This window comes from Pleuronectes platessa, chromosome 11 (genome assembly GCF_947347685.1).
Source record: "Pleuronectes platessa chromosome 11, fPlePla1.1, whole genome shotgun sequence".
In the NCBI taxonomy this organism is placed as follows: Eukaryota; Metazoa; Chordata; class Actinopteri; order Pleuronectiformes; family Pleuronectidae; genus Pleuronectes; species Pleuronectes platessa.
The window spans coordinates 3,025,390-3,049,929 of NC_070636.1; the positions used below are offsets into that span (position 1 = coordinate 3,025,390).

A 24,540-nucleotide genomic window follows, 5' to 3' on the forward strand; every position below is an offset into this window, starting at 1 on the left:
CATTGTTCCAACTGAAGGTGATATACTGCAGTCGCTCCTCTGTGCTCCAGAAGCTTTGACTTTCAGCCTCACATGTCTGTGCAGACCTATGATGGGTGCACACACTGTCGCACACTGTCACACACTGCCACACACTGTAGGAGCTTCATATAGAAGTAAACCTAAAGGAATCCATCACCTGACTCTGTCATTTATTTAACCAGGATCCTGTAACACTGTGTTTTAGAGGTGAACACATCTCAGCCTCTGACTCGATCTGTGGTGATTTCCTTCATTTTGATGAAGGGTTATTTATTTTAATAGTTCCTCTTATATTCAGTATACAGGTGGATGGATTTCAACACCCCCCCCCCCCCCACACACACACACACACACACATCTTGTTCTTATCAGCTCTCAGCTGTCAACCATGTTTCCGCCTGTTTTCATATCAGCAAATAACTAATTAAACTTGAACAAACATGGGTGTGATAAGAACTCCCTCAAATTAATTTGATGTGGACTTTGTAGTTAAGTCAATGTCCCGTCCACAAACACTGAGGAGGCGGGAACCTATGCTGCAGCCAACCACCAGGGGGCGATCAAGCAGTCGCCCCAATCAATCTTTATTTACATATTTATTTCTCTTATGCAAATGCTCCTGTGTTTGTTAAACGTGGCAATTTCATTTTATTTCTCATCTTTTGACCAAAGGAAGTGTGATCAGAAACATTCCTAAAACAACAACAACACTGTGAATCAAACCGGATTGACTGCTGAGCCGCTGATGTAATCATTGTGTGAGATCATTGTTAATGGATGTCAGAGAAACACATTCACTTGCCAGCCTCGCTGCTCCCGCGGCCGTGTGTCCCCTCGGCGCCGCGGTCAAGGACGTTTCCTCCAGCCGAGCTGTTGATTGACAACAGGATATGAGGCGTTAAAGGTCTCGCTCGCCACCAGAGGCGTGTCAACTGCTGGAGACTCGTGTGATTGAATGTGTGGGAGCAGGTCCACAGTCTGACCTCCCTGTCTTCATGTCTTCCTGTCTTCATGTCTCTGCAGCGTGTGATGAGTGGACGGTGCTGCCTCGACCGGACCTCTACAATGACGTCAACCGCTTCGGGCACTCGGCGGTCTTCAGCGACAGGTACTGACTCCGGATCAGAGCTTCATAGAGGGAGACATTAATGCAGGGGTCTTCAACATTTTTCAGGCCAAGGTCCCCCAAACTGGTGGAGAGATGGAGCAGGGACCCCCTACTATATATATTGTATAAAATTGTGTTTTATATTAAACTGGGCCTAGTGCCATGTATAAACATAGCCACCCTGTTATTTTGCATTCAAAACTAAGCTATTCAAATATTACACAGGTTCATATATTCATGTTTTTAATTTAAACATGTGCACGGTACAGGGTGACCATGCCACTGCCATTTATAAACATACATCTTACATACAACAGTGCGCTATTAAAGTAATTCACAGATTCATGTTTTCATTTTAAACATACATGTAGAAGAGACAGTGAATCCTCAAGCCATCTGTGGATGGAACAAATACTCCCACATTAGTGAGATGTCGGACCCTGATGGGTAGCAGGCAGAGGGTCATATCAGCCTTACAATATGTTCAATGCATGTTAATGTGTATTTAAACACATTTAAATTTGTGGAAAAAAAATATACAAAATTTTCTAATCAACCAAACATTTCGCGACCCCCCTGCAGTACCTCCGCGGACCCCCTAGGGGTCGCGGACCCCCTGTTGAAGACCTCTGGCTTAATGGATAGTTATTTTTAATTTAAATATATTTAAATAGTAAATGAAGTGGTTCACAGTGTTTCCTCACACCAAGAGCCCCCCCGCTCCCCTCACAGGATGAGCTGTACAGATAATGAACAAAGGTATGAATTAAAATGTAGACATCAATTTAATCATCGTATTATATCCTGATCACAAGAGTCTAATTAACGTACTGGGACCTGCTTCTGAAGTGAGGGTATTAATTTACAGTTTAAACATATCACATATTAATATGACACGTTCTCATGAAGGAACCAGGTTATTGTGTCTTTTTGCAGGAGCCTGATTTCTGGATTAAAGCCTGATCAGTTTATCAATTAGTCAATTAAAAATCTACTCACATGAGCCTTCAAAAGACAAACGTTCACATAGAAACATGTTTATATGCTATATTCATTTAATTCAGTTCGATATATTTGGTCATGTTTGTGTTTTCTTATCCTGGCCCAACATGATGCTGTTGTTTCCTCTTTTTGTCTATTTGGATGTTGCTATACATTGAAAATACATATTACTCCCTGAATATAAAACATGTATGACGTGTGTACAGTAGAAATCGGACATGTCGCTACAGTGCATGTAAACATGTTCTTTGAGTTTTCAGCTTTAACCTGATTTCTCTCCCTAACCTAGTTTCCTCGTGAGCTTGTAAACCAGAGTGACAAGTTCAAGTCCCTCTGTGGCCCACACGTGTTTAATTATGCACTCGTGGTATTTAATGTATGTTGAAATGAACATGTGATGTAACCAAACATGTTCAGTAGCTCCATTAGATGGAATCATGAGCTGGAATGTGATTTTTCTTTTGAGGTCAACAGAGATTACAGTTTCCCCTGTTTCTTTTATTCATGATCACATCCTGGTTGTTTTTATCTGATTTATGAAGTCTAGATCAAAACAAATACTGTAGTTATCACTCAAATATTCATTTCATACCATGGACTGTTAATAGTGATGCGCGACACGTCTCCACTTCCTCCCGTTGTAGAGAAACTCAGCTAAAATATTTCTGATTTCCATCATCTTGTGTACTTTTGACGTCAGTTGGAGGCGGAGTCTGAGCAGCAGAGATCAAAGGATAACAGAAAAAATAGATGTTTACTTTTAGTTGGGTCCATAACAAAGAGGAGGCAGGGTGTGTGTTCTGCAGCAAGCCACCAGGGGGCGATGGAGATAATTGGTCTGTTTTGAACCGGTGCAAATGTGATTTTCCTTTAGTAGAATACATCTTTTATTATAATTCAGCTCCTGACTTCATGTTATTATCCCCACTGACCTTTAGAAGTGAACATTCTCTTAGTATAATTATATAAAAGTGATTTAAACAAACTTAAACATGCTATGTCGACGAAATTTAAAAATCTTCCTCAACTCGTTGTGTGTAAAATTAGCAGCGTGTTGGAAAAAGATAAACACAACCAGAGTCAAATGATGTAAAAAGTACCTTTTCAAATTAAAACCTTGCTACGTGACATTTCATCATCACTCTGCACAGAATGCATCGCAGCGCTGACCAGAAGCGATGAGTCACCGTTCGGTCTGATCTGCTTCGCCAGCAGAGCATGACACAGCGATCCACATTAAATTATACATCCTGTCGTAGAGAACTCATCAAATATTAACACGAATCACCGTCTTCCAGTTCGCTGCTCGCTGATGTCTCCTGGTCCTCAGGAGCAATTAAAAGTTTGTTCATCCTCTCATTTATTCATCCGTCAAACTTTGATTCAACCGCCGTCACAAAGACGAGCAGAGTTCAAGAGCGGCGATATTGAGCTTTTATTTTAACGTTCTTTCTTTGGATGGAAGGAAGGAAAAAGCAATTCTCAGTGAGGCTTAACAGCCAGAATGATAAAATAAGCAAATTGAAAAATGCAAAGCAGAGAAAACGGGTCCTTTTTTAAAGAAAAGAGCCGGGAGAGGGCGGAGTCTTGAAGGTCAGGTGTGAGTTTGGATGTTGAGGTGAACCATCGGTGACCAGAGGAAACATTTCTCTGGTTCCTTCTTTACTGAGGCAAGAATGAGCAACAGGAAGTAACCCACGTTCCAGCCTCTTCACTTTGGCCTCCAGCTGATCTCAGTATTGATTTTTAAGCTGCTGCTCTTTTACTTTGAAAACATTTCTTGGTTCGGCTCCATCTCACTTCTTCTCCTGCCAATGAATATCTGCTCTCACTCGTAGTTTTGTATTTATTTAGCTTTTCACTGCCTCCTTCTTCGTAAGTGTGTTAGAACGTTGGCTGCACAAACAAAGGCTCTAATAAGCTTTGCTCTTTTTCAGAACAATTATAAATCCCCAAAGATTCAGTGCATCCAGTTATTACTCTAAACTCTTCTCTTAGGTGTCTAATTGCACTCACTGTATTAGAGTGGAGGCAGAATAAGGCAAATATCTTATAATCAACATTAAATTTGACTCGTTCCATCGTCGTGATCGTTTTCTATATCTTTTTAAAAGAGAGGATGAAAAGAAAAGTGGTTAAATGATGTGATTCTTTGTAAGACTCTCACATTCTCCTGATCCCTGCACCCAGCAGGACGTCCAGAGAGAACAGCTTGAAGTGTGACCTCTGTGATCCAAGAGGACTTTTGATCACTGTGGGGCAAATTACCCAACCACACACACACACACACACACACACACACACACACACACACACACACACACACACACACACACACACACACACACACACACTAACAGTAATCCCTGCAGCTGAACACAGCCCAGTGGAGAAGGATGTTGAAATATGCCCTGGACCTGGCATCCACACTCCCCCACACACACACACACACTAACACCAGGGTCTGTCGGGTCCGCCCCCCCCAGGAGGAGAGCTCTTGTTGGGGATTCAGTGAACCTGTGAGGCGGGTTGAGGCCCACAGAAGAGCAGCACCAGTAGGACTAAGCTTCTTTGGCTCTCACTGTGAACAAAAGGTCCAAACTGAAGAGAGTTACGTGGTTTGGAAATGACTTCCCTCCTTTCAACTCTTCCTCCCTGTAAACCTCCTAAAAGCCTCTTTCCTCCTCTTGTTCCTCTCCAGTGTGATGTACGTGTTCGGCGGCTTCAACAGCCTGCTGCTCAGCGACGTCCTCATGTACACCTCGCCCAGCTGCTCGGCCTTCCCCAGCCAGGCGGCCTGCAGCCAGGCCTGGCCGGGGATCCACTGCGTCTGGAACGGCACCGAGGGGACCTGCCTCCCCTGGGAGAGCAGTGGACCTGAGCTCCAGCAGCTCCCGGCCTCCTGCAACACACGATCATGTGAGTGGAATGCTGCAGTCGTGCGTTGTCTACCAGGTGGAACTCAATATGTGTTTTGATTCTTGAGTGTGTGCAGAGCTCATCTGCAGTCGCCGCACAACTTTGAGTGACACAAAACCGCTTGTTTGTCACGGACGGAGGATGTGTCACACATCACAGAGCAAAAATGACAGAAGATCCTGATAGTGGAGCATGTGAGGTTTGCAAATGCAGAAAGTTTGGCCTTGAAGCATCTTCAGAAAGTGAATGTGCTGCAGGTTCTGTGAGTGTGAGGCTGTTAGTAACCTCCACCAAGGAACCAACTACTGTCCCTTTAACGGAAAGGGACGTGTGTGTGTGTGTGTGTGTGTGTGTGTGTGTGTGTGTGTGTGTGTGTGTGTGTGTGTGTGTGTGTGTGTGTGTGTGTGTGTGTGTGTGTGTGTGTGTGTGTGTGTGTGTGTGTGTGTGTGTGTGTGTGTGTGTGTGTGTGTGTGTGTGTGTGTGTGTGTGTGTGTGTGTGTGTGTGTGTGTGCCTCCTGAGCAGATTTGTCCCATAAACACATTTCTCCACATCCGACATTTTATTAACTCTTCTTCACAATGACAGTGTGTCCCAGTGTTGCTGCCCCTGTGTGTGTGTCGGACAGGAGGAAGTAATCATCAAGGACAGATCAGTCGGGTCTCAACCCCCCCCCCCCCCCCCCCTTGACAATTCTCTTCCATTCGCTCTTTTCTATTTGTCACGAAAAAAGAAAATCCTCAGTTTCACGGCCGGTTTCATTCTCCAGCGCTGGCCCCCACTGAAGTGGTGGCAGATGGAAACTGTGCCCTGGAATATCTTTCAATTCCATTAATAACCAGGGAGGCCCTCTGCCCTGCTGCTGTCTGGCAATCACCCTGCTTCCTCCAGAAAGAAGCTCATATCCAGGAAGTGAAGGAGGAAGCAGCAGAAACAACTTCCACTGTTACAGATACTGTCCCTGCACTTTCAATTTAAGGTTGTAGGTCGAATCTTAATCAGAAATTGTTTCCATGTTCTCCTCTGATGTTCCACCCAGACTTCTGAAAAGAGCAAAGATACATTTTCAACCAATAAATCCTCTCCTCCATTTCTCAATGGCCAATTTCTGTCATTCATTAAAACCAACATCGTTATGGTTCTAATCTCTGTCTGTGTCGTTAAACCACTGCTGATTGGTGGAAATGGTCGTTAACCACATTCTCTCAAACTCTTTAGATGTGGACAGCGAGAGGTGCGACCAGTACACGGACTGCTACAGCTGCACGGCCAACACCAACGGCTGCCAGTGGTGCTCCACCCAGTGCGTCTCTCTGGGAAGCAACTGCACCGCTGCATCGGTAAGAAACCAGAGGCTCCTCCCACAGGCCGACTCAAACCTGCTCTCCCTCCTGCTTGTCCACGTCTGGCTGTATCAGTAGAAAAACGTTTTCTGGGGGACTGGTAAACTCCAACTGGCTTTAATGGTTTGAACAGTAAAGCTATGTTCAGTTTAAAGAATCCCTCGAATCTCCCTTTTCATGTCACAGAATCAAATCTGATGTTTCAATGGTCATATCCTCATTTCCCCCACATCATTTGATTTAATATCAGTGATCAAAGGCTCTATGATCTTTAAAATGATCAATACTCATCAATCTGTGATTTAAATCAATGGTTTTATTATAATTCTCCTGACTGCAGTTATTTGACAAACTGATGCTTGTGGGCTTGATTTACATTTGTGTCTTTTATTGAGGTTGAAACACACAATCAGTTTCTTTGAGTCTTGTGTTCTGATGCCCTTTATTCCCCCCCGTGTTTCCTCAGGGGTCAATAGGGGAGTTTGATGTCTGCCCCCGGGACAATCCCTCCTTCGTGTGCAACAAGAAAACCAGCTGCAAGAGCTGCGCTGTGGACCAGAACTGTCAGTGGGATCCTCGCAACCAGGAGTGCATCTCACTGCCAGGTAACCAGGGACCTGGAATCTATTCAATCAAATCCTTTTTCATTTCTAAAGTCAACACAACCTGCACAGATCTGCATCACACACGTAGAAGACTTATAAATACAGACACCATCTACACACAGAGAGGATCTGCATGATCACAGCTTGGATTTTATTTTTCATCATGAGAGTTTATGCACCAATTTAAGAGATTTAGGATCAAATTGAAAATAGCAGCTCACTCTATGATTGGCCTGGTGAGCAAAGGGTTTTTCAGACTAAAAGAAAGTGGAAAATCAAAACAAAATCAGCTCTAAATGAGTTGATGAGATTAATGAAGGGAGAGAGAGAAGGAAAAATCTTGTTGCATCAAAATATTATTAATTATTTCAGGTTTTTCTGTGATCTCCTGAAATCTAACTAGTTACTTTACTTCTTCAGACCTCGGAAATAAATTCAGATTGATAGATGAAGGTGTAAAACCAAATAATCACAGATCCCAGTTACCCGTCAGCCAAACAAACCTGCAGTGACTGTAGAACCAACCCTTCCCTCTGTCTTCCCCCCCCCCCGTTCCAGAAAACGTGTGTGGTGAAACCTGGCACCTGGTCGGCAACTCCTGCCTGAAGTTCATCACGGCCAAGGACTCGTACGACAACGCCAAGCTGGCCTGCAGGAGCCACAACGCCGTGCTGGCCTCGCTCACCACCCAGAAGAAGGTGGACTTTGTGCTGAAGGAGCTGCAGATCATGAGCATGGTGGTAAGTGGGTCCGGGGGGTGGCGGGGTATAATAGAGAATAACAACAAGAATAACAGATTAACCAGTGAGTTAAGAATAGAAGAAGAAATCCAGAAAGAAAACTACAAAAAGTTCTTAAAGAAACATCATCCTTTCCTGTTTCTTGTGTTATGACCTGAAAACATTGACCGCTGTGTAACTCTGTGGTTATTAAACTCTGATATCTCTCCTGTCTTTTGAAACGTTGTGTTTTGATTCTCCGCGGCTGAGCTCAGGTCAGATTCTCTTCTGTCTGTCATCTTTGGACCAGTGAGCGTGAAACACAAATCGTACATTAACAGACACACAATCTTCAGAGCTCAGACGTGTCTCACTCGCTCCGTCAGAGCAAACACACAAGGAATCCATCCCGGTGATCGACTAACCGGCCCGAGCTGCTGTTCACTCCTCCAGACACACGTCACTTATCTACAGATACAAGTGAAGGATGGACAGGTGTAGTGGCAGCCATCGTTTTACTGTTTGGAATCCACACACAGAGAAAAAGCACTCGCTGATAGAAGAAACAAACCTGCTGATTCCCTGTAGCCGCTGCTTGTGATGGTAACAATCAGTTGTTTCAATCTATTCACTTTTCTCTCCCCAGTGTCGGGATTATGTGCTTTTCTCTCTTTAAATGATTTGTAAACAAGATGGCTTCAGATCCTCCACTGCCAGACAAAGCACAGGAATTTGAAGACCTCCCCCGGGTCTCTCTCTATAGAGACCACTAAATAATTAAAGACGAGGAAGTATAGAAGATAATGAATAATTGAAATGATTGTTAATTCCTTCTTTCAATGTTTCCATTATGTCCTGGAAATGTTCGGTACTAAAACAAGGTTCAAACTTTTACTTTTCCTGATAAGAACCAACCCAGTGTCACCGATCTTCATTCTGTTGAGGGGAAAAGTTTTTTAGAAGCTGCATTATTGGTAAAATCACGGCTTTAAACATCAATATTTGAGTTCATATCCACACTTTTACATAATCCCAAATGTTTCCGAGTAGAGTAAAAGCTCCAACAACCCACTCTGCACTCACATGGAACCCGGTGTCACTTCCTGCTGGGCCTCAGCTTCAGTGTCTGTGTGGTTCCCCCGGCAGGTGAAACTCTACCACCCCTCACTGAGGCCCCCCCCCCCCCCCGGCAGCAGCCTGAGCCACTTGTGAACCCACACAGTGTCCTGGAGTCACTAAAGAACAAATGTAAAAGCTGGAGCTAAATCCAGCTTTCCACAAAACACACAAGTCTGAATCCGGGAGTAGTTCCCATCCATACTAATGTGAATTCCCCCTGTCGGTCTAAATTCAGTTCAGGGTGAATCTCTGTGTTTAAGATGAATTAAAGCTCCTCAGCTCTGCAACCACATGGAACTGCCCCGGCACAGAGACTCTAACGTGCTCCACAGATCCTCCCCTCCGTGTCATATTGACTGTTGAGCAGCTCCAGACGTTTTCCACATGACATCGATCAAATCCGGTGAAACGCCGGTGAAGCTCCACAGAGCAGCGGTTTGAGTCGGTGAGAGATGAGCTCACTTTGTTTACTGTGCAGCAGCAGCAGCAGCAGCGCGGCCATTGATTAGAGACGGGATGAATAACAGGAGTCAGGTCCGGTGAAGTGAAACTGCTTCGACTGCCGCTCTCTGTGTCACTCCAATGGGATTTATGTCTGTTCAGGTGAAGAATGGATTTTGACATGTTTGGCTTGTTTCTTACCGACGGGGCAAAGTTGTAATTTCTGACCCCAACCGGGAAAAAACATAGAAAAAGAAAATGATGGCTATTAAAATGTGTCTGTCATTGATTTTCAACAAATGTCTCATCAGTCTTCAGCGGCAGAGAAACCGGCTGTTAACCTGAGACACTTTCTTTTAATGCCTGCATGTCGGCGGGTTGTGTTTTTGGCAATCGATGGATTGTGGTTGGTCAAAGGTCAAAGGTCAAGGTCAGTGAATCAAATCCCAGCCTGGTCTCGACTCTGCTCCTCTGCTCCTCCCCAGTACAAGGCCTCGGTGACGCCCTGGGTGGGGCTGAGGAAGATCAACGTGTCGTACTGGTGCTGGGAGGACATGTCGCCCTTCACCAACACCTCCCTGCAGTGGCTGCCCGGGGAGCCCAGCGACGCCGGCTTCTGCGGCTACCTGGCCGAGCCGGCGGCCAGCGGCCTGAAGGCTCAGACCTGCATCAACCCGGTGAACGGCAGCATGTGTGAACGACCGGGTGAGTTCAGGACAACATGTGGATTCTTCTGCAGATAGAGAGTTACAGGGAACTCAGGGAAATGAAACAACAACCACCAAATATTAAGTTAATATCAGGGAAATAAAATCAAATGGGACAGATTGTCTTATTTTGTAATGATTCTTTGTGTCTACCCATCAAATTATTTATACTGAAAAGCTAGATTCATATCTTTTGAGATGATCATTAGAGGCAATGGGAAAGTCATACTGGGAGCTGATTGAGAGACTCTGACCAGTCGTGTTCTTACATGAAAGAAATGAGAAGAGGCCAAAAACATCCCCCATTAAAACCATGAATCAGAATCAGAAAGTATTTATTGCCAAGAAGGTTTACACCTACAAGGAATTTGCTCTGGTTATTGGTGCATGCAATGAACATAGAAACATAAAAACATAAAAACACAATAAATAAAACACACATAAGAAAAGCAATAAAAAGAAACAATATATATTTACTCACTATTTACTTCTTATTTACTCCGTTTTTCTAATATTTATACAAAGTAACATTTATTTAGACATAAACATATCTAAATAAAATATATATAATAGATAAAAGTTATAAAAAGTGAAGTAAAAAGTGAAATGCAAGACAGTGAACAGTGTCAGATTGCAATATGCAATGTAATGCAGTATAATATAATATAATGTGTTAATTTAACACATCCTTGACTAGTTTACAGTCGAAATAATGTTAGAAACATGTCTGTATTAAGTTGTCAGGGAAAATAATAAAAGATTGAGTTTTGACTTCAGTTAGAAAGTTCCTCTCTCTGTAGTTCTCCTGTAAAAGCAGATGTAACTTCCACCAGCTTCTTTGACAATGTGTGTAGCACAGCTATAAGCAGTGGAAGAAGATTTTTACACATATTTCTAAATGTACAATGAACAGAATTCGACGAGCTGCTCTGTTTCCCTCGTGTAGTCGAACCGTTTGTTATCCCTGTGCTGGAGAGAGCTTCACTCACATGCCTGTTCAAACTGCTCACTCCACTCTCACCCTCCTGCTCCACAGCCAACCACAGCGCCAAGCAGTGCCGGACGCCGTGCGCCCTGAGGACCACGTGCAGCGAGTGCACCAGCAGCAGCAGCTCCGAGTGCATGTGGTGCAGCAACATGAAGCAGTGCGTGGACTCCAACGCCTACGTGGCCTCCTTCCCCTTCGGCCAGTGCATGGAGTGGTACACCATGAGCTCCTGTCCACGTGAGGCTCCTCTTGGTTCTTATTCATTTACAGCTGGGATCCCACCATGGATTCAGGATTCAGGGGAAACACACAGATGTTAGTTTCATCTGTCTGTAAATTATTTCCTGGGATATTTGGTTAAAAAGTCAAAAAGGGTCATATTTAAGAAAGTAACTCTTGGTCAGGATCAGGCCCAAAATGCAGTGATTTCTTTCTTGATTCTTTTCAACCAGGTTTTATTAATATCTGTTTGGTAGTTTTATTACAGACAATCAAATCAACAAATGGACAGAAGCCAAAACAAAAGCTCCTTGTTGGATGTTATAAGTAAATTAGTCTGATTCATGACTGTATAGACAGAAAATTAAAACCTTCTAAAACATTTATTAGAAGATAAAATAATGAGTTTTTTATTGATATTGTTTAATAGCCCTGTGGCGAGGAGCTTGATAGAGGCAGGATATTACTCTTCCTTATTAATACGTGTGGCACTGAGCATGTAAATATGAATAGTTGAGGGGTTAGTTGTTAGTTTGAAATTAGTGTTGTTGTGAGTCTACTTTTAATTTGAGAGAGCACAGAAAATCAACAAAATATTTGAAATGATTTCACAAGTTTCTTCAAAGTTTCATCTCCTCTCGCTCACACAGTTTTACGGTTCTGTAGTTTCTGAATTAATATCTGATGATGAATTCCAAGTCAGCTGAAGATAGAAAAAAGAGTTCTTCATACAAACATGAAGGATAAAGTTTCCAGTAATGTGTGAATAATTCATGATTCACGGTGGATCTTTGATTTCAGCACCGAAATCACACATTTGTCATTTTGAGAGAATTTGAGGAAATTAAAAAAACAATCAAAAGAAGCTTTACTCGTCTTTGCAGTTGGATTCTTTATTCCTAATCTCTCTCTCTCTCTCTGAGAATCATCGATGTCGTCATGAGAGCCGCTCTGCGATGTTTGCTCCTCAGCCTTCAGACGCACAATCTCCAGAGGCGCAGCCCGACAATTACACACAACATGTTGACAGAAATCTCTCTTTGCATTCCCTCTGCCCGTCTCCCAGCTCTTACTCGGTTTTCTCCAAATCACAGTTGCCACCAGAGAAACACACTTTTATTTCTTTAACGTGTGGAAGTGTTGCAACAAGTGCATGTTGCAGACACACAAATAAACCTGTGTAGTCTCCTCTCAGTGAGGATTCATCAGGTGCAATCTTTGAAGTGTAGAAATATGTAAGTAAAAGCACAAATCTGAAATCTGCTGGTGTAAAATGCCCTAAAATGTAAAGATTTCTGTAAGTACTCGTGGTTTCTGGAGCCGATTTTTAATATTTGGTTTGTTTTAATGTTCGTTGAGCCGAGCACGTTAAGCTCTGGCTCCTCCACTAGTTGAGATTAATGATGGTTTGATAACTCGGCCTGTGGCTGGTGCACGGTTTTGTTACGGTGCAGAAGAGAACAGGTCAATTAAATCCAAAGTGTTGCTTAGAGCCATCGACAGAAGACGGGTGGGGAATTAGAAAAGACAAATATCAGTGGAGAGCGGGTGGAGAGAACCAGGGGCTCAGGGAGGAGATGATTAATTACAGTGCTCAGAAAGATTGGACATTACTTTCTTATGGTCTTGAGATATAACTGGGATCTGTGGTCTTCATTGATGGGACTGAGTTTTAGATGTGAAAGGGGGAGAGAGAGAGAGAGAGAGAGAGAGAGAGAGAGAGAGCAAAGGGCCGAGACAGAATCGAACCTGTGGCAACATATAGGCAGCTCTGTTTTTTACATCATGATAAAGGTTCGCATCCCAAAAATCATCAGAACTTATTTTTAGATGTGTAGTTTTTGAATTGTTCCTGCGTCCTGTGTTTTCAGCGGAGAACTGCTCTGGGTACAGAACGTGTGACCACTGCCTGGACCAGCCGGGCTGTGGTTGGTGCACCGATCCCAGTAACACGGGGAAAGGCCAGTGCATCGAGGGCTCGTACCGCGGGCCCTTCCAGACGTCCGTCCCGGCGCCGTCCACCCTGCCCGGTCTGCTCACCAGCTCCCAGCCGGCCCTCAACGCCAGCATGTGTCCCAGTGGGGACAAGTACAACTGGTCCTTCATCCACTGCCCAGGTAGGACAGGCTACTGAGACTAGAGCTCTACACAGTGAGTCAACTTTAATGTCCACCTCCTCCAAATACCAAGCTCCCTTCATGAAACTCCTCTCACAACCACACAGAACCACTGGAGCAGATGTTCGGCCGTTCACACTGATTGTTTTCACTCATGTAACTGTAATTACACCAGAGTCGAGTGATGCACCTCCCAATAAACTGCAGTGGCCATCGAGACGAGTCCCAGTTTAATAGATGCATCAGGTTAAATCTCCACAGATAAACCTGGCAGGCAGAGAAAAGCTCACTGTACTGGGACATTTAACGTACAGATCCCAGTGTCCCAGTGTCCCTGTGTCCCACTGTCCCTGTGTCCCAGTGTGTGATGTTCCTGTGTGTCCTCTCTCCTGCAGCTTGTCAGTGTAATGGTCACAGTCAGTGCCTCAACGAGAGCGTGTGTGAGAAGTGCGAGGACCTGACGAGCGGCCGTCACTGCGAGAGCTGCATCTCCGGCTTCTACGGGGATCCGACCAACGGGGGCAGCTGCCAGCGTGAGTACCAGTCCCGCCAGTCGGCCTCCCTGCGTGCAGCGGCTTCATTTAAGTCTCCAGTGTTTTTACAGTTCAGTTTAATGTCGGCCTTCTTCCTGATTCCCGGCCGAGCAGCAGAGTGTTCCTCTGGGATGTTAGAGATACTGACAGTCAGTCAATCAGACAACTAATCAATCCCCCTGTTCTTCCACAGCTTAATTGAGCTTATCTATATATTACCCTTACTTATTTTCTTTACCTCTCACTCCACACGGCCCTCAGGTGTGTGTATATATATATTTATGTACTTAGTCAGTGACAGTAAATCAATAAAACCAGTATTTCTGCATATATTCATCTTGTTAGTTTTATACACTCATTGTTTCTAGAGCAAACTGCCGCTCTGGGTTTTCACAGACGTGTTTCACACCAACACATCTGATCATGACCTTGATTCAACGCATTGTGAACATTAAACAGAACGAGTTCAATCCCTCAAACAGGAAGTTGTATACAAACGATCAAGATAAACACTTTTACATGAATTACTATTCAAGGCTCCAGCAGCTGTAACACAGGATCTCTTCACATCCAGCAGCTGTTACTACCCGGAGGCTCGTTCTTTAAAAATAAATATAAATAAAACAGCATTTATGCAAAAATAGGAGCAACGTTAATGTTTCACCCCCCCAAAGCCACCGATCCTAACTGGTATCTGGGATGTCTCAGCAGAGAGGGTTAGGTTCTCCTCGGCTCTAGAACCAAACATCTGGACATCTCGATAACTGACTTTGAATTCAATTTGTGGTTTTATAGCTGCTTTCAGAATTGAACTGGAAACAGCCCATTTTCCATAACTTTACTGATATCTGGGTGACGGTGAACTGGGAACATGTGGCTGCATCTGGGGACGTGAACAAAAGACCTTTCAATTGCATATTTATACTTATTCGTAGTGTCTATTTAGATACTAGAAGATATTTATAGTTGTTCAACAAATAAGTGAAGCTGACGTGTGTTAAATTTGATTGTTGTTGCATTTGTGTGTGTTTCTCTTGTTCAGCCTGCAAGTGTAACGGCCACGCCAGCATGTGCAGCCCCAACAGCGGCAAGTGCTTCTGCACCACCAAGGGCATCAAAGGAGACCGCTGCCACCTGTGAGTTTAACGACGCTCATCCCTCCTCCTCCTCCTCCTCCTCCTCCCTGCCACGCCTCTGCACTCCCACATTTCCTTCTCCTCTTCTGCTGTGTTTGCACTTTTAAGAAAAACCTTGTAACCGTAATGTCTCTGCAGTAAAATCCTCCTGGAGGGAGAAAGGGGAGCTTTCTTCTTTTAGTCCATCACATGCATTGCCACTGACACCACATGCTAAGATTTAGATAGCATCCCAGAGTGGTACTTACAGGTTCATACAGAGGTCCCTCAAATAGCTCTTTATCACTGTGGGAGGAACCTGAGTCTGAACTCTGTGGATCCTGATTACCCATAAGGCCATTTGTCAGTTAGTGGGACCGACTGGTCAGACACTAAGTTCATCGCTGCTCTGACTTGAGAACAGTTTACGAATCAGTTTAGGAATATGAAATCTCTTTCTGCTCCTGAGCTCCTGTCAACACTAATGTTGATATTTCACTAAACCAACTTCTTCCTCTGCAGTCGAGCCTCCACACGAAAAAACACTGTTTTAAGTCACTAAAACAGAAAGAGTTGGAAATGTGCACACGCCAGAAACAATCTTCTTCTCTGATATTTGACGTATCGTTGATGTAGACTTTACTTCCACCTACTGGCTGTTGGTTTTGTTTCTTTGTCTGAAAGGAGATGTTTAAGTAAATTGAAAGGCGTGTGGAGGGAGATTATTTTTAAATGGAGGGGGGAGATATCCACTGCAGTACAGATGAGGCCGGAAGTTAGTGCAACACATCATTAGGTGTCCGGTGGGGCACTTCCACACTCACATTATGCCTCGCTAGGAGCTAGCCCCCCTAAAGTTCCAGGTAAAGCGAGAGTAGAGGCCGACATTTGTGTATCAACGAGCCAGTCGGCCAATCAGAGCAGAGTTTGAGCCAGAGGCTGAGAAGAGGAGCTGCAGAAATGAGCAGTGTGGGAAGAGTGATGTGTTTTCTGAACATTAGAGCATTTAACACAAATTATCAGCCTGAATATGTCTCCTTTAAAATAAAAAGAGCAAGATAATTGACCTCATTAGAAACTGATGTGACCAAAGGTTTGATGAGACCAATTAAGTCATTATAAAAGTGTTTTTGCATCGGTGGGAAAACGGGTTCTTTCCTGTACAGAGTTTGAATCCCTGAGGTTTCTTGTAGCTCAGCGTCATCTTCACTCGACCTCATTCTCTTCTCCTCTCATTGTGATCTCTCTCTCTCTCTCTCTCTCTCTCTCTCTCTCTCTCTCTCTCTCTCTCTCTCTCTCTCTCTCTCTCTCTCTCTCTCTCTCTCTCTCTCACTGATTGAAGGTCAAGAGTCGACTGTGTTTCCTCACTGCTCTTTTGTGTGATGCACCAATTTACCACTACATTGAACCGTCCCTATTCACCTCCCTCTCTTTCTTATCTCTCCCCCTGTTTTTTATTCTTGTCCCATTTCTCCCCATCCTTCCTCCACCTCTCTCTCTCTCTCTCTCTCTCTCTCAGGTGTGAAGTGGAGAACCGTTACCAAGGCAACCCCCTCAAAGGAACATGCTACTGTAAGTGGAATTCCAATTAACAACTTGAGAGCCGGGGGGGGGGGCAGTGCCGCGTTGAGCCCGGTGAGGCCCGACTCCACTTCCTGTTCGGGGTCAAAGACGAGACGGTTACATGGCTCCTGAATCAAAGCCGAATCCCCCCCCCTCCCCCCCCTCCCTCGCTCCACTCTACAGATTAGTCTCCCATCGTTGTTTCTCCCGTCAGCTGTGGTGATGGAGAAAAGAATCGATGGTAAAATAGGTGATTAAATAAAACTGTGTCCTCACGGCTCTCAAACACTTGACTCCTCAAAAGAGAAGGAGGTCGACCGGTGACAGTCTAAGACCTCGTGCCACCGTGATCACGTCCTGAACTTTATCTTTATATATATAAATATATATTTTAAGGCGTTTTTCTGAACTTTTACAGAAAAAGATCAAAAAGTTTTAAGTATAGGATTTACTTCTTATCTCTGTGTTTAAATGACTGTAAATTCAGGATGTTCTTCTCATCAGTAGAAAAGGGGTAAACTCTCTTGATGATCGAATTAATTAAATTGCAATAAGTTTAGAACGTTTCAGCAAAAAATAACAAACATTATCTCTGTGGAGAAAATTATTTATATATTATTTTTTATCTTCATTGGGTTTATGTGGTTTCTGTTTTAGAATAATCACTAAAGGGATTAACACAAAACAGGGTGAACACATTATTTAAGCCGAATCCAGACAAAGAAGTAAATCCAGATTTTTTTATAAAAGTCTTTTAACTTGATGCATCCGGAGGAATGACATCTCGGTGCCGTTCCACCTGCACATTAAACTTCCTCTTTGGTTTTGAATCGGCTGCAGATGTTATTTCCCTGCATTGATCTGAAGGAGCATGAGGAAGCGTCTGAGCATCTCGGGCTGCAGCCGCTAAGTGACGGAGGAAATGAGTTTTCCTCTGCAGGTCAATAACGTCGGCAAGAGAATGAGAAATGGATTTTCAAAGTTTCCAGATCATGAGAAGGTGGAAAGAAAGAAAAGGGGGTTGATGTTACCTTCTGAGCACACGTGTGACTTTCTGTTGTTAAACTGTGATATTTCATCTGTTGAATTCAAACTGGACTGATGGAGCTAATCTTCTTCCTCCTCCTCCTCTTCTTCTTCTTCTCTTGTAATCCCCTGCACGCTCTTCCACACCCACAACTCGATCACTTCCCACAGACACGCTCCTCATCGACTACCAGTTCACCTTCAGCCTGTCGCAGGAGGACGACCGCTACTACACCGCCATCAACTTCGTGGCCACGCCTGAGGAGGTACGTCCCCCCCCCCCCCCCCCTCACAGCAGCTGTCACCTGTGTTAGGATTTAAGACGTTAAAGTTGACAACACATGATGATGATGATGATGATGATGATTTGGTTTCTCCATCCTCACCTATTGTCAAACTGTTAAAGTTCCTTCGTAGGACACTTCTCCATTTGTATCTTTTATTATTTTAGCTTTTCAAGAACTGAAAGTACCATAGAAAAAAAATGTGAAGCACAATTGAGTAGAAGTATTTTGACATTTCCCCGAGTACAAGTCACTCACACACTCACACTCTCACACACACTCACACACACACACACACACACACACACACACACACACACACACACACACACACACACACACACACACACACACACACACACACACACTCACACACACACACTCAGAGACATTAACGATATCCGACTGAAGTGTGAACTCCACTCGTCTCACAACCACACAGATGTTTTCACAGCTTTGTTTACCTGCTGCAACATCTGCAGCTGAAACTGAAACACGAGGATCTGAGAAAATACCCCAGATGGTATCCCCCCCCCCCAACTAATTCTGAATTGATCCCATTGTCAGCGAGAGCTGTGCAAACTAATTAGTGAGTGGAGATGATGTTTATGGTGAATATTTCTATTTTTCCTATAATTGGATATAAATGCATTAGAAACTAAATGTTCTTGTCTTTTCAAAACTCTTTAATGGATCGTTAATTTAACAATGACTACAATGTATTTATTATTTAAGTTAGTAAATGTTAAAGATGGTTAATGTTAAATTATGGATTCTCTTAAATTAAACATGTCCACTAAAGTGAGAGAAGCTAATCAATCATTAACCGACTTTTCCTTTCAATCAATCCTGATCTTTAATTAAGTTTTCATTAAATCTGGTCTGACGTGACCGGAGCTGATGTCACTTCACCGCTGCTCTCGCTGTGTTTTTAATAGATCTCATCTTCATCACTGATTTGTTGAGCAAACATTTGTTTTGCTAATTCCGCTTCCATTAGCTGTGTAAACTGACTGTGGCCTGCAAGACAGTTTCTGTTTGTGCAGCTGCTAACTGAACTGAGGCTGCAGGGGGGGGGGGGGGGGGTGTTCACGTTTAACTGTGGAGCAGAGCAGCCTTTTTACCTGGTGTGCATTTTATCAATCAGTTTGTGATATTTGTTCTAATGCTGCTGATGATGATGCTGAGGAGATGATGATGATGGTTGTTGTGTCTCCTCTCTCTCTTCCTCCTCAGCCCAAACCGGAGATCTGGACATGTTTATAAACGCCTCCAAGAACTTCAACCTGAACATCACCTGGGCCACGAGCTTCAGTGGTAGGCCTCACTCTGGAGCTGCTGAAACCACAACCTGCCACATGTTTCCATAACCACACAATCATCCACAAGGCAAAAGGGCAAAGACTACCCTGATGCTGGCCTTTCAAATATGGGGGATTTGCTTCTTTTCATATTTGAAGATCTGTAGGAATTAACAGTCTCCTCCCCGTTCTTCTCTCTGTCCTGTAGCAGGAACTCAGACCGGCGAGGAGATCCCCATCGTGTCCCGGAGCAACATCAAAGAGTTCAAAGACAGCTTCTCCAACGAGAACTTTGATTTCCGCAACAGCCCGAACATCACGTTCTTCGTCTACGTGAGCAACTTCACGTGGCCCATCAAGATCCAGGTGAGCTTCAGATCACAACAGAGACATTTTGAATATGTGCAACTTGCATATAAACCTGGTTCCACATGTGTTCTTTCAAAGGAGCATTGAGGCTGTGGTCAGTTCTAACTGGACTCCTCAGCCCCCCCCCCCTCCCCCCCCCCCGATTCAACAGCTACTTTCCTTACCAAACCAAAGGAGTTGGCTCGTAAAAGTTCAAAATGTGAAACGTTGGCAGTCACCTTTTAAAGTGTGGTCAGCGGGGGGGAAATAGTTTCCTGCCCTGAGTGTGCAGGAGCTGGTCCCGTGTGTTGATGTGGCTCGGTGGCCGAGGCACTGAACAGACGCTCTGTGTGCTCTGGCCACCGCTCGCTGGTCGGGCTGCTGCAGTCGCCCGGTGCACCCGGTGAACCACGACCCCCCCCCCCCCCCCCCCCCCCGCCTGCTGTACGCTGGCAGCAGAGACGTCCTCACACAATCACTTAGTGTTCAGGAGAATGCAGTCGCAGCAGAATCGGAGTCGACTTGTTTCACTCGGTTGATTCATTGTGGATTATTTTCTTAAATATGTAAAAACATGTTCAGCTCTTTGGACACTTTTCATGCTTTAGTGCTTTAAACTGAGCATGTGTAAATAAACATGAACAACATGGCTGCTCCCAGAGGTGAAGCCAAACTGTCTTGATCAGCCCCCTGGTGGCCGGCAGTGGTACAGGTCATAAACCCGGCCTTCCCCATTGGTTTTGGTTTTTCATTTGATGCTATGAAAACTGGATTAAAAGTCATAATTGGCAGCTGAGACTGAATTGCTATTGTTCCAGCAGGCATATTGTCAAGCCTGAGAGGTGGACTGGACTGTTATCCTAGTTGTCATCATACGTGTGCATGCACAGTTGGTGCTGGAGAGTTGCTGCAGCTCGACAGGGGACAGGACTCACTAACACACAGTTTGATGTGGTACCAGGACTGACTGGTGCTGGATTCAGAGTGTGCGGCCCTCTGCTCCCGGGCTCTGTGTGCAGGGCTGCCCACATCTGTGCCTCTCCAATCAGTTCTGGAAGTGATTTGACTGGTTGCCCTGTGCGAGCTCCTTCCCCTCCGCCCTCCTCCCGAAGGGGAGAGAAACCCTGCCTCCATCCCTCCGTATCCTGCCTTGTGGAGGCTTTTTTAGTTTCCTCAGCTTCACAGCTCCAGCTGCTGCCAGCCAGGTCACCGGTGCAGCTCCACAGCCGAGCTGAGCCGAGCTGAGCTGAGGGAGCCTGCTCCTCTCAGCTTCCTCTGGTCCACCTCCCCTCCTGCACCGCTGGGCGGGATCATGTAGAAGATCACCCCTGTCTCTGAAACTAAAGCACGCAGGTCTGCTAGCGTGTCGTTTGCCTCCTTGTGCTCATGGAGCTTTACCTTCGTCAGCGAGGTAACATTTCACTTGTTTTACTTTCTTCTCCTCACACTGCTCCTCGACTCAAATCCAGATTTTTACCATTTCTTCTTCTTATGTTGCTGGTTTCTCTCGCACTCTGCCAGCCTGCAGTGGTTTCCTGCACTGTGGCACTGTGTGTGTGTCTGCCTGTGTGTAGGTGTGTAGGTGTGTGTGCGATGGTAGGCGGTTGATCCTTCAGTGTTGGCGGATTGTTGGACTGTTCATAAACAGCAGCCGAGGAGAGAGCAAGGGCAAAGTGGAATGTTAAGTTGAAACACATGCTGCATTCAGATTCAGAGAGGCCTGTGTGCAAGCTAAGCCTTCTCTCTCGCTCTCTCTCTCTCTCTCTCTCTCACACTCTCCCTCTCCCTTCCTCTCTCTCTCTCTTCCTCCCACCCACCCTCCGACACACCACCTCAAGGTTGCTTCTGTTTGCCTTCACGTGGTCGGCAGCAGCGTTGGAACAGCTCAACACACACACACACCATTTGTTTTTCCTCCATTTGCACTGACACCACTTGTTGCATTCACCCCCCCCCCCCCCCCATGTGCAGCAGCTTTGTTTTTTCACCCTAATATGCATCAAGTAAAAAAACTGCACAGATGTTGGAGTGAAATCATTTTTCGCCGGTCAAAGTGAATTCAGTGACGACTTCATCATCAAAGCAGAATCGATTGTCTCTGAGATTAGCCGACAGGAAGTCTCCCTCCCCTCCTCCTTCTCCTCTTCCTCCTTCTTTTCTTTCTTGATGAAGAATAGATGTGAATTTAATGATGTTTGTAATGAAAGGCAAATCCCAGCCTAATTACATTAAAGAGCTGTGATCTCCTGTTCCGTGCCTTAGTGAACACGTCATGATATGGTGGAGATTAGAAACAGCTTCCAGTTTAATACCCCGGTGCGGAGTAGCAGCAGCTGCAGCCATCAGCTGGCTGGGCCGGGCGGTGTGTCTGTGTTGTGTTGTGTTTATCTGGGACACGCATGGCTGCCTGATGTGTGCGTCTTCGTGCTGATCACACACACACGGAGAGAAGGAAACAGAAACACGGGGGCTCTGCCAGCTTGTGGCATCGTGGCAGGAACAAACTGGAGCCAGCTGCGTGAATCTGAATCGAATTGTCTGCCAGGAAATTTAAAATAAAAAGATATTATGCATAATGAAGAACACAACTTCAAATTAAATATTAAAAAAAATACATTTATCAACAAATCCCTCATGTGGCTCCGGCTGCAGTTTGATCTGGTTCCCCTCAGTTGTCACTAATGACTTTAATAAAGACAGATATGTAATTGATCAACTTGGAACCCGCACATCCACCCTCACACGTTTCATCTCCTCCATATTAGAAACTCTGATCCCTTCCTTCCTCTTTGTGGAACCTGTTGCTCGGCCCCTGACTCTCTCTCTCTCTCTCTCTCATTGATAACGACGCCCCTTCCTTCAGAAACACCACCGTTGGAACAAGAGGCTGTCGGAAGCCATTAGAAGCAGAATGTCTCCCGTGTTAACGCCCGGGCGGCCGGCTGACAGGCCCCGGCTGCCAGATCCTCCACAGCCCCAGCAGAGTCACCCTCTGCTGGGCCCGTAACCAGAGCGCCACCCGGCAGCCTGCCCCCCCGGTGGCAGAGCACTCCACATGGCTGACACTTGAGATTACTACAATAACTCTTATCGCACGTCTTCTTCCACGATTGAGATCTGCTGTTGTGACACCAAGCCAAAGCAGACGTCTTCGGGAAGTCTGCGTTGTCCTTGTCGGGGGCCGTGGTGTCACTATACCAGAGAATGATAAGCCTGTAATTATAAATGGCTTTGTTAAATAATAAATTCCTTGTAAATAGAATCCCTGTCACTCACAGCTCCACACAATCTCTGGCAGGTTTTTCCGTTTACCATTTTCTCTTAATTGCCACCTCCTGACTCTCTGTCTGTTCAGTGGAGGAACATGGAGGGCTGTGTTTATACAAGTGAACAGAATCAGAAAAGCTGAGACGTATAATGCTGACTCACTTTCTCTAAATGTTCTACAAAGTTAGAAACCCAAAAAGTCTTCATAAAGGATCTTTTCTCCTCCACAGAAATCACAAAAGCTGTGGAGACACCTCGTCATTACCTTTTCACGATGTCACGTTATGGCACAAAGCCAAACATTTGCATAATTCTCACCTATTAGCTGGTCTGACACGCCCCCCCCTAACAAAGCCAGGTAGAGACAGGGCAGAGGCTGACATCCTGCTTCACGTCACTGTGACTTCAATCTGTTTGAATGCAGCTCAGACAAAAGAGAAAGTTCAGATGGAAAAGAAACTGAACGTGTAATTTTTGGGCTCTGAGGAACTTTTCTCAGTTTTCTTTAAAGCTTTAAAACTTTCAAAGCTTGATTTGGGTTTAAAACCTCTTCAACAAGATAATAGAGATCGAATGGCACTCGGATACATGCACGTGATTGTCTAGTTCTTATAGTAGAGATTTAAAAGAAAGAAGAACGTGGTTAGATAATGTAAATCTGTCATTTGTCATAAAACAGTTTTGGAGAAATGGAAAAATCCTTGATCAGTCGCTTTTTCTCAGCCCCCCCCCTCCCCTCTCCGCCCCCCTCCCTCCACCAACTTTGGTGGAAACTCATTCAACAGTTTTTGGATAATAAAACATAAACAAACATAACCTCTTTGGCAATGGTAACTAACACCAATCCAAAGCAATAACTTATTAAAAAGACCAAACCAAAGAGTATTTCAAGGTGTATTTGTGCCATGACAGTCTCCCCCTCAACCCCCCCCCCCCCCACTGGACTGTCAGCTGATCACCTTCAGTAATGGATTCCCCCCCCCAGCTCTACTCATCCTCCTCTGGGTCTCACTGGTGAACCTGAACTTCTCCTCGTTGTTCAACCGACCGGAGCAGAAATCATCACACTGAGGATTCGGGACTCAACAGTAATCAACAGCAGCACATTAGAGAGCCAGATGGCGCCGGCTACACGAGTGAATTAGACACCCCCCCCCCCCCCCCCCCCCCCTCACCACGGAGGCCTCTCCCTTTGGCCCCATGTTGCTCCTGTACAGAGTCACTGTGGATTTAAACACGTTCTGACCCTCTGAGTTGTTTCATTCTCCTTCTCGTGCACATACTGTAACTCTTCATCACATATCAAGTATTCATGGATTAATCCGACATGCACACAGCTGGGTTTCAGGCTTTTGTCTTTTTTTTTTCTTTCTTTCTTCTCCTCCTCCAGTGGAATTGTATGTAAATCCCTGCTTTGCTTTGGAATAATGAGCAGCAGCAGTGATGATGGGTTCTGGTCTGAGGTGTCACCTCCGAGGGGCGGCACATGCAGTACCTCACGCTGCCAGAGAGAGGCAGTGTTGTGTCGTTGCAGAAGTGTGTCTGTGTGTGTTTTGAGTGTAGTGGTGGTGGGGGGGGGGTTCAGCACAGTCAATGCTACCCCTGGCAACCTTGATTAAGACAGGATGCTGTTGGCACGATTGCTCTTGTGATGATTACACGGTGAATATTTCTGCCCACATGTGCAGGAAGGTGTTTTGTGTGTGTAGCTGTTGTGTTGCCGTTCTGACAGACGTGTGGTCTGGAAACACAGACACACACCCAACCAGTCGTTAGAGTCACACAACCCTTCGATAT

The 24,540-nt window shown here is 45.0% G+C and overlaps 1 protein-coding gene across 1 annotated transcript in view; it reads left to right on the forward strand.

Annotated features, from left to right (window-relative positions):
* The window catches only part of LOC128451003 (attractin), a gene marked incomplete at its 3' end in the record, with an annotated part of 43,615 nt that extends 24,121 nt beyond the window's left edge, over positions 1–19,494 (forward strand). The window contains 14 exon segments of the mRNA XM_053434773.1: positions 1,045–1,129; positions 4,833–5,050; positions 6,267–6,388; positions 6,858–6,996; positions 7,555–7,736; positions 9,761–9,980; positions 11,019–11,207; positions 13,061–13,306; positions 13,702–13,839; positions 14,882–14,975; positions 16,474–16,526; positions 17,715–17,813; positions 19,064–19,144; positions 19,337–19,494. Of these exon segments, the coding sequence (XP_053290748.1) occupies positions 1,045–1,129; positions 4,833–5,050; positions 6,267–6,388; positions 6,858–6,996; positions 7,555–7,736; positions 9,761–9,980; positions 11,019–11,207; positions 13,061–13,306; positions 13,702–13,839; positions 14,882–14,975; positions 16,474–16,526; positions 17,715–17,813; positions 19,064–19,144; positions 19,337–19,494 (2,024 nt within the window).
* Positions 19,495–24,540: the final 5,046 nt, after the last annotated feature.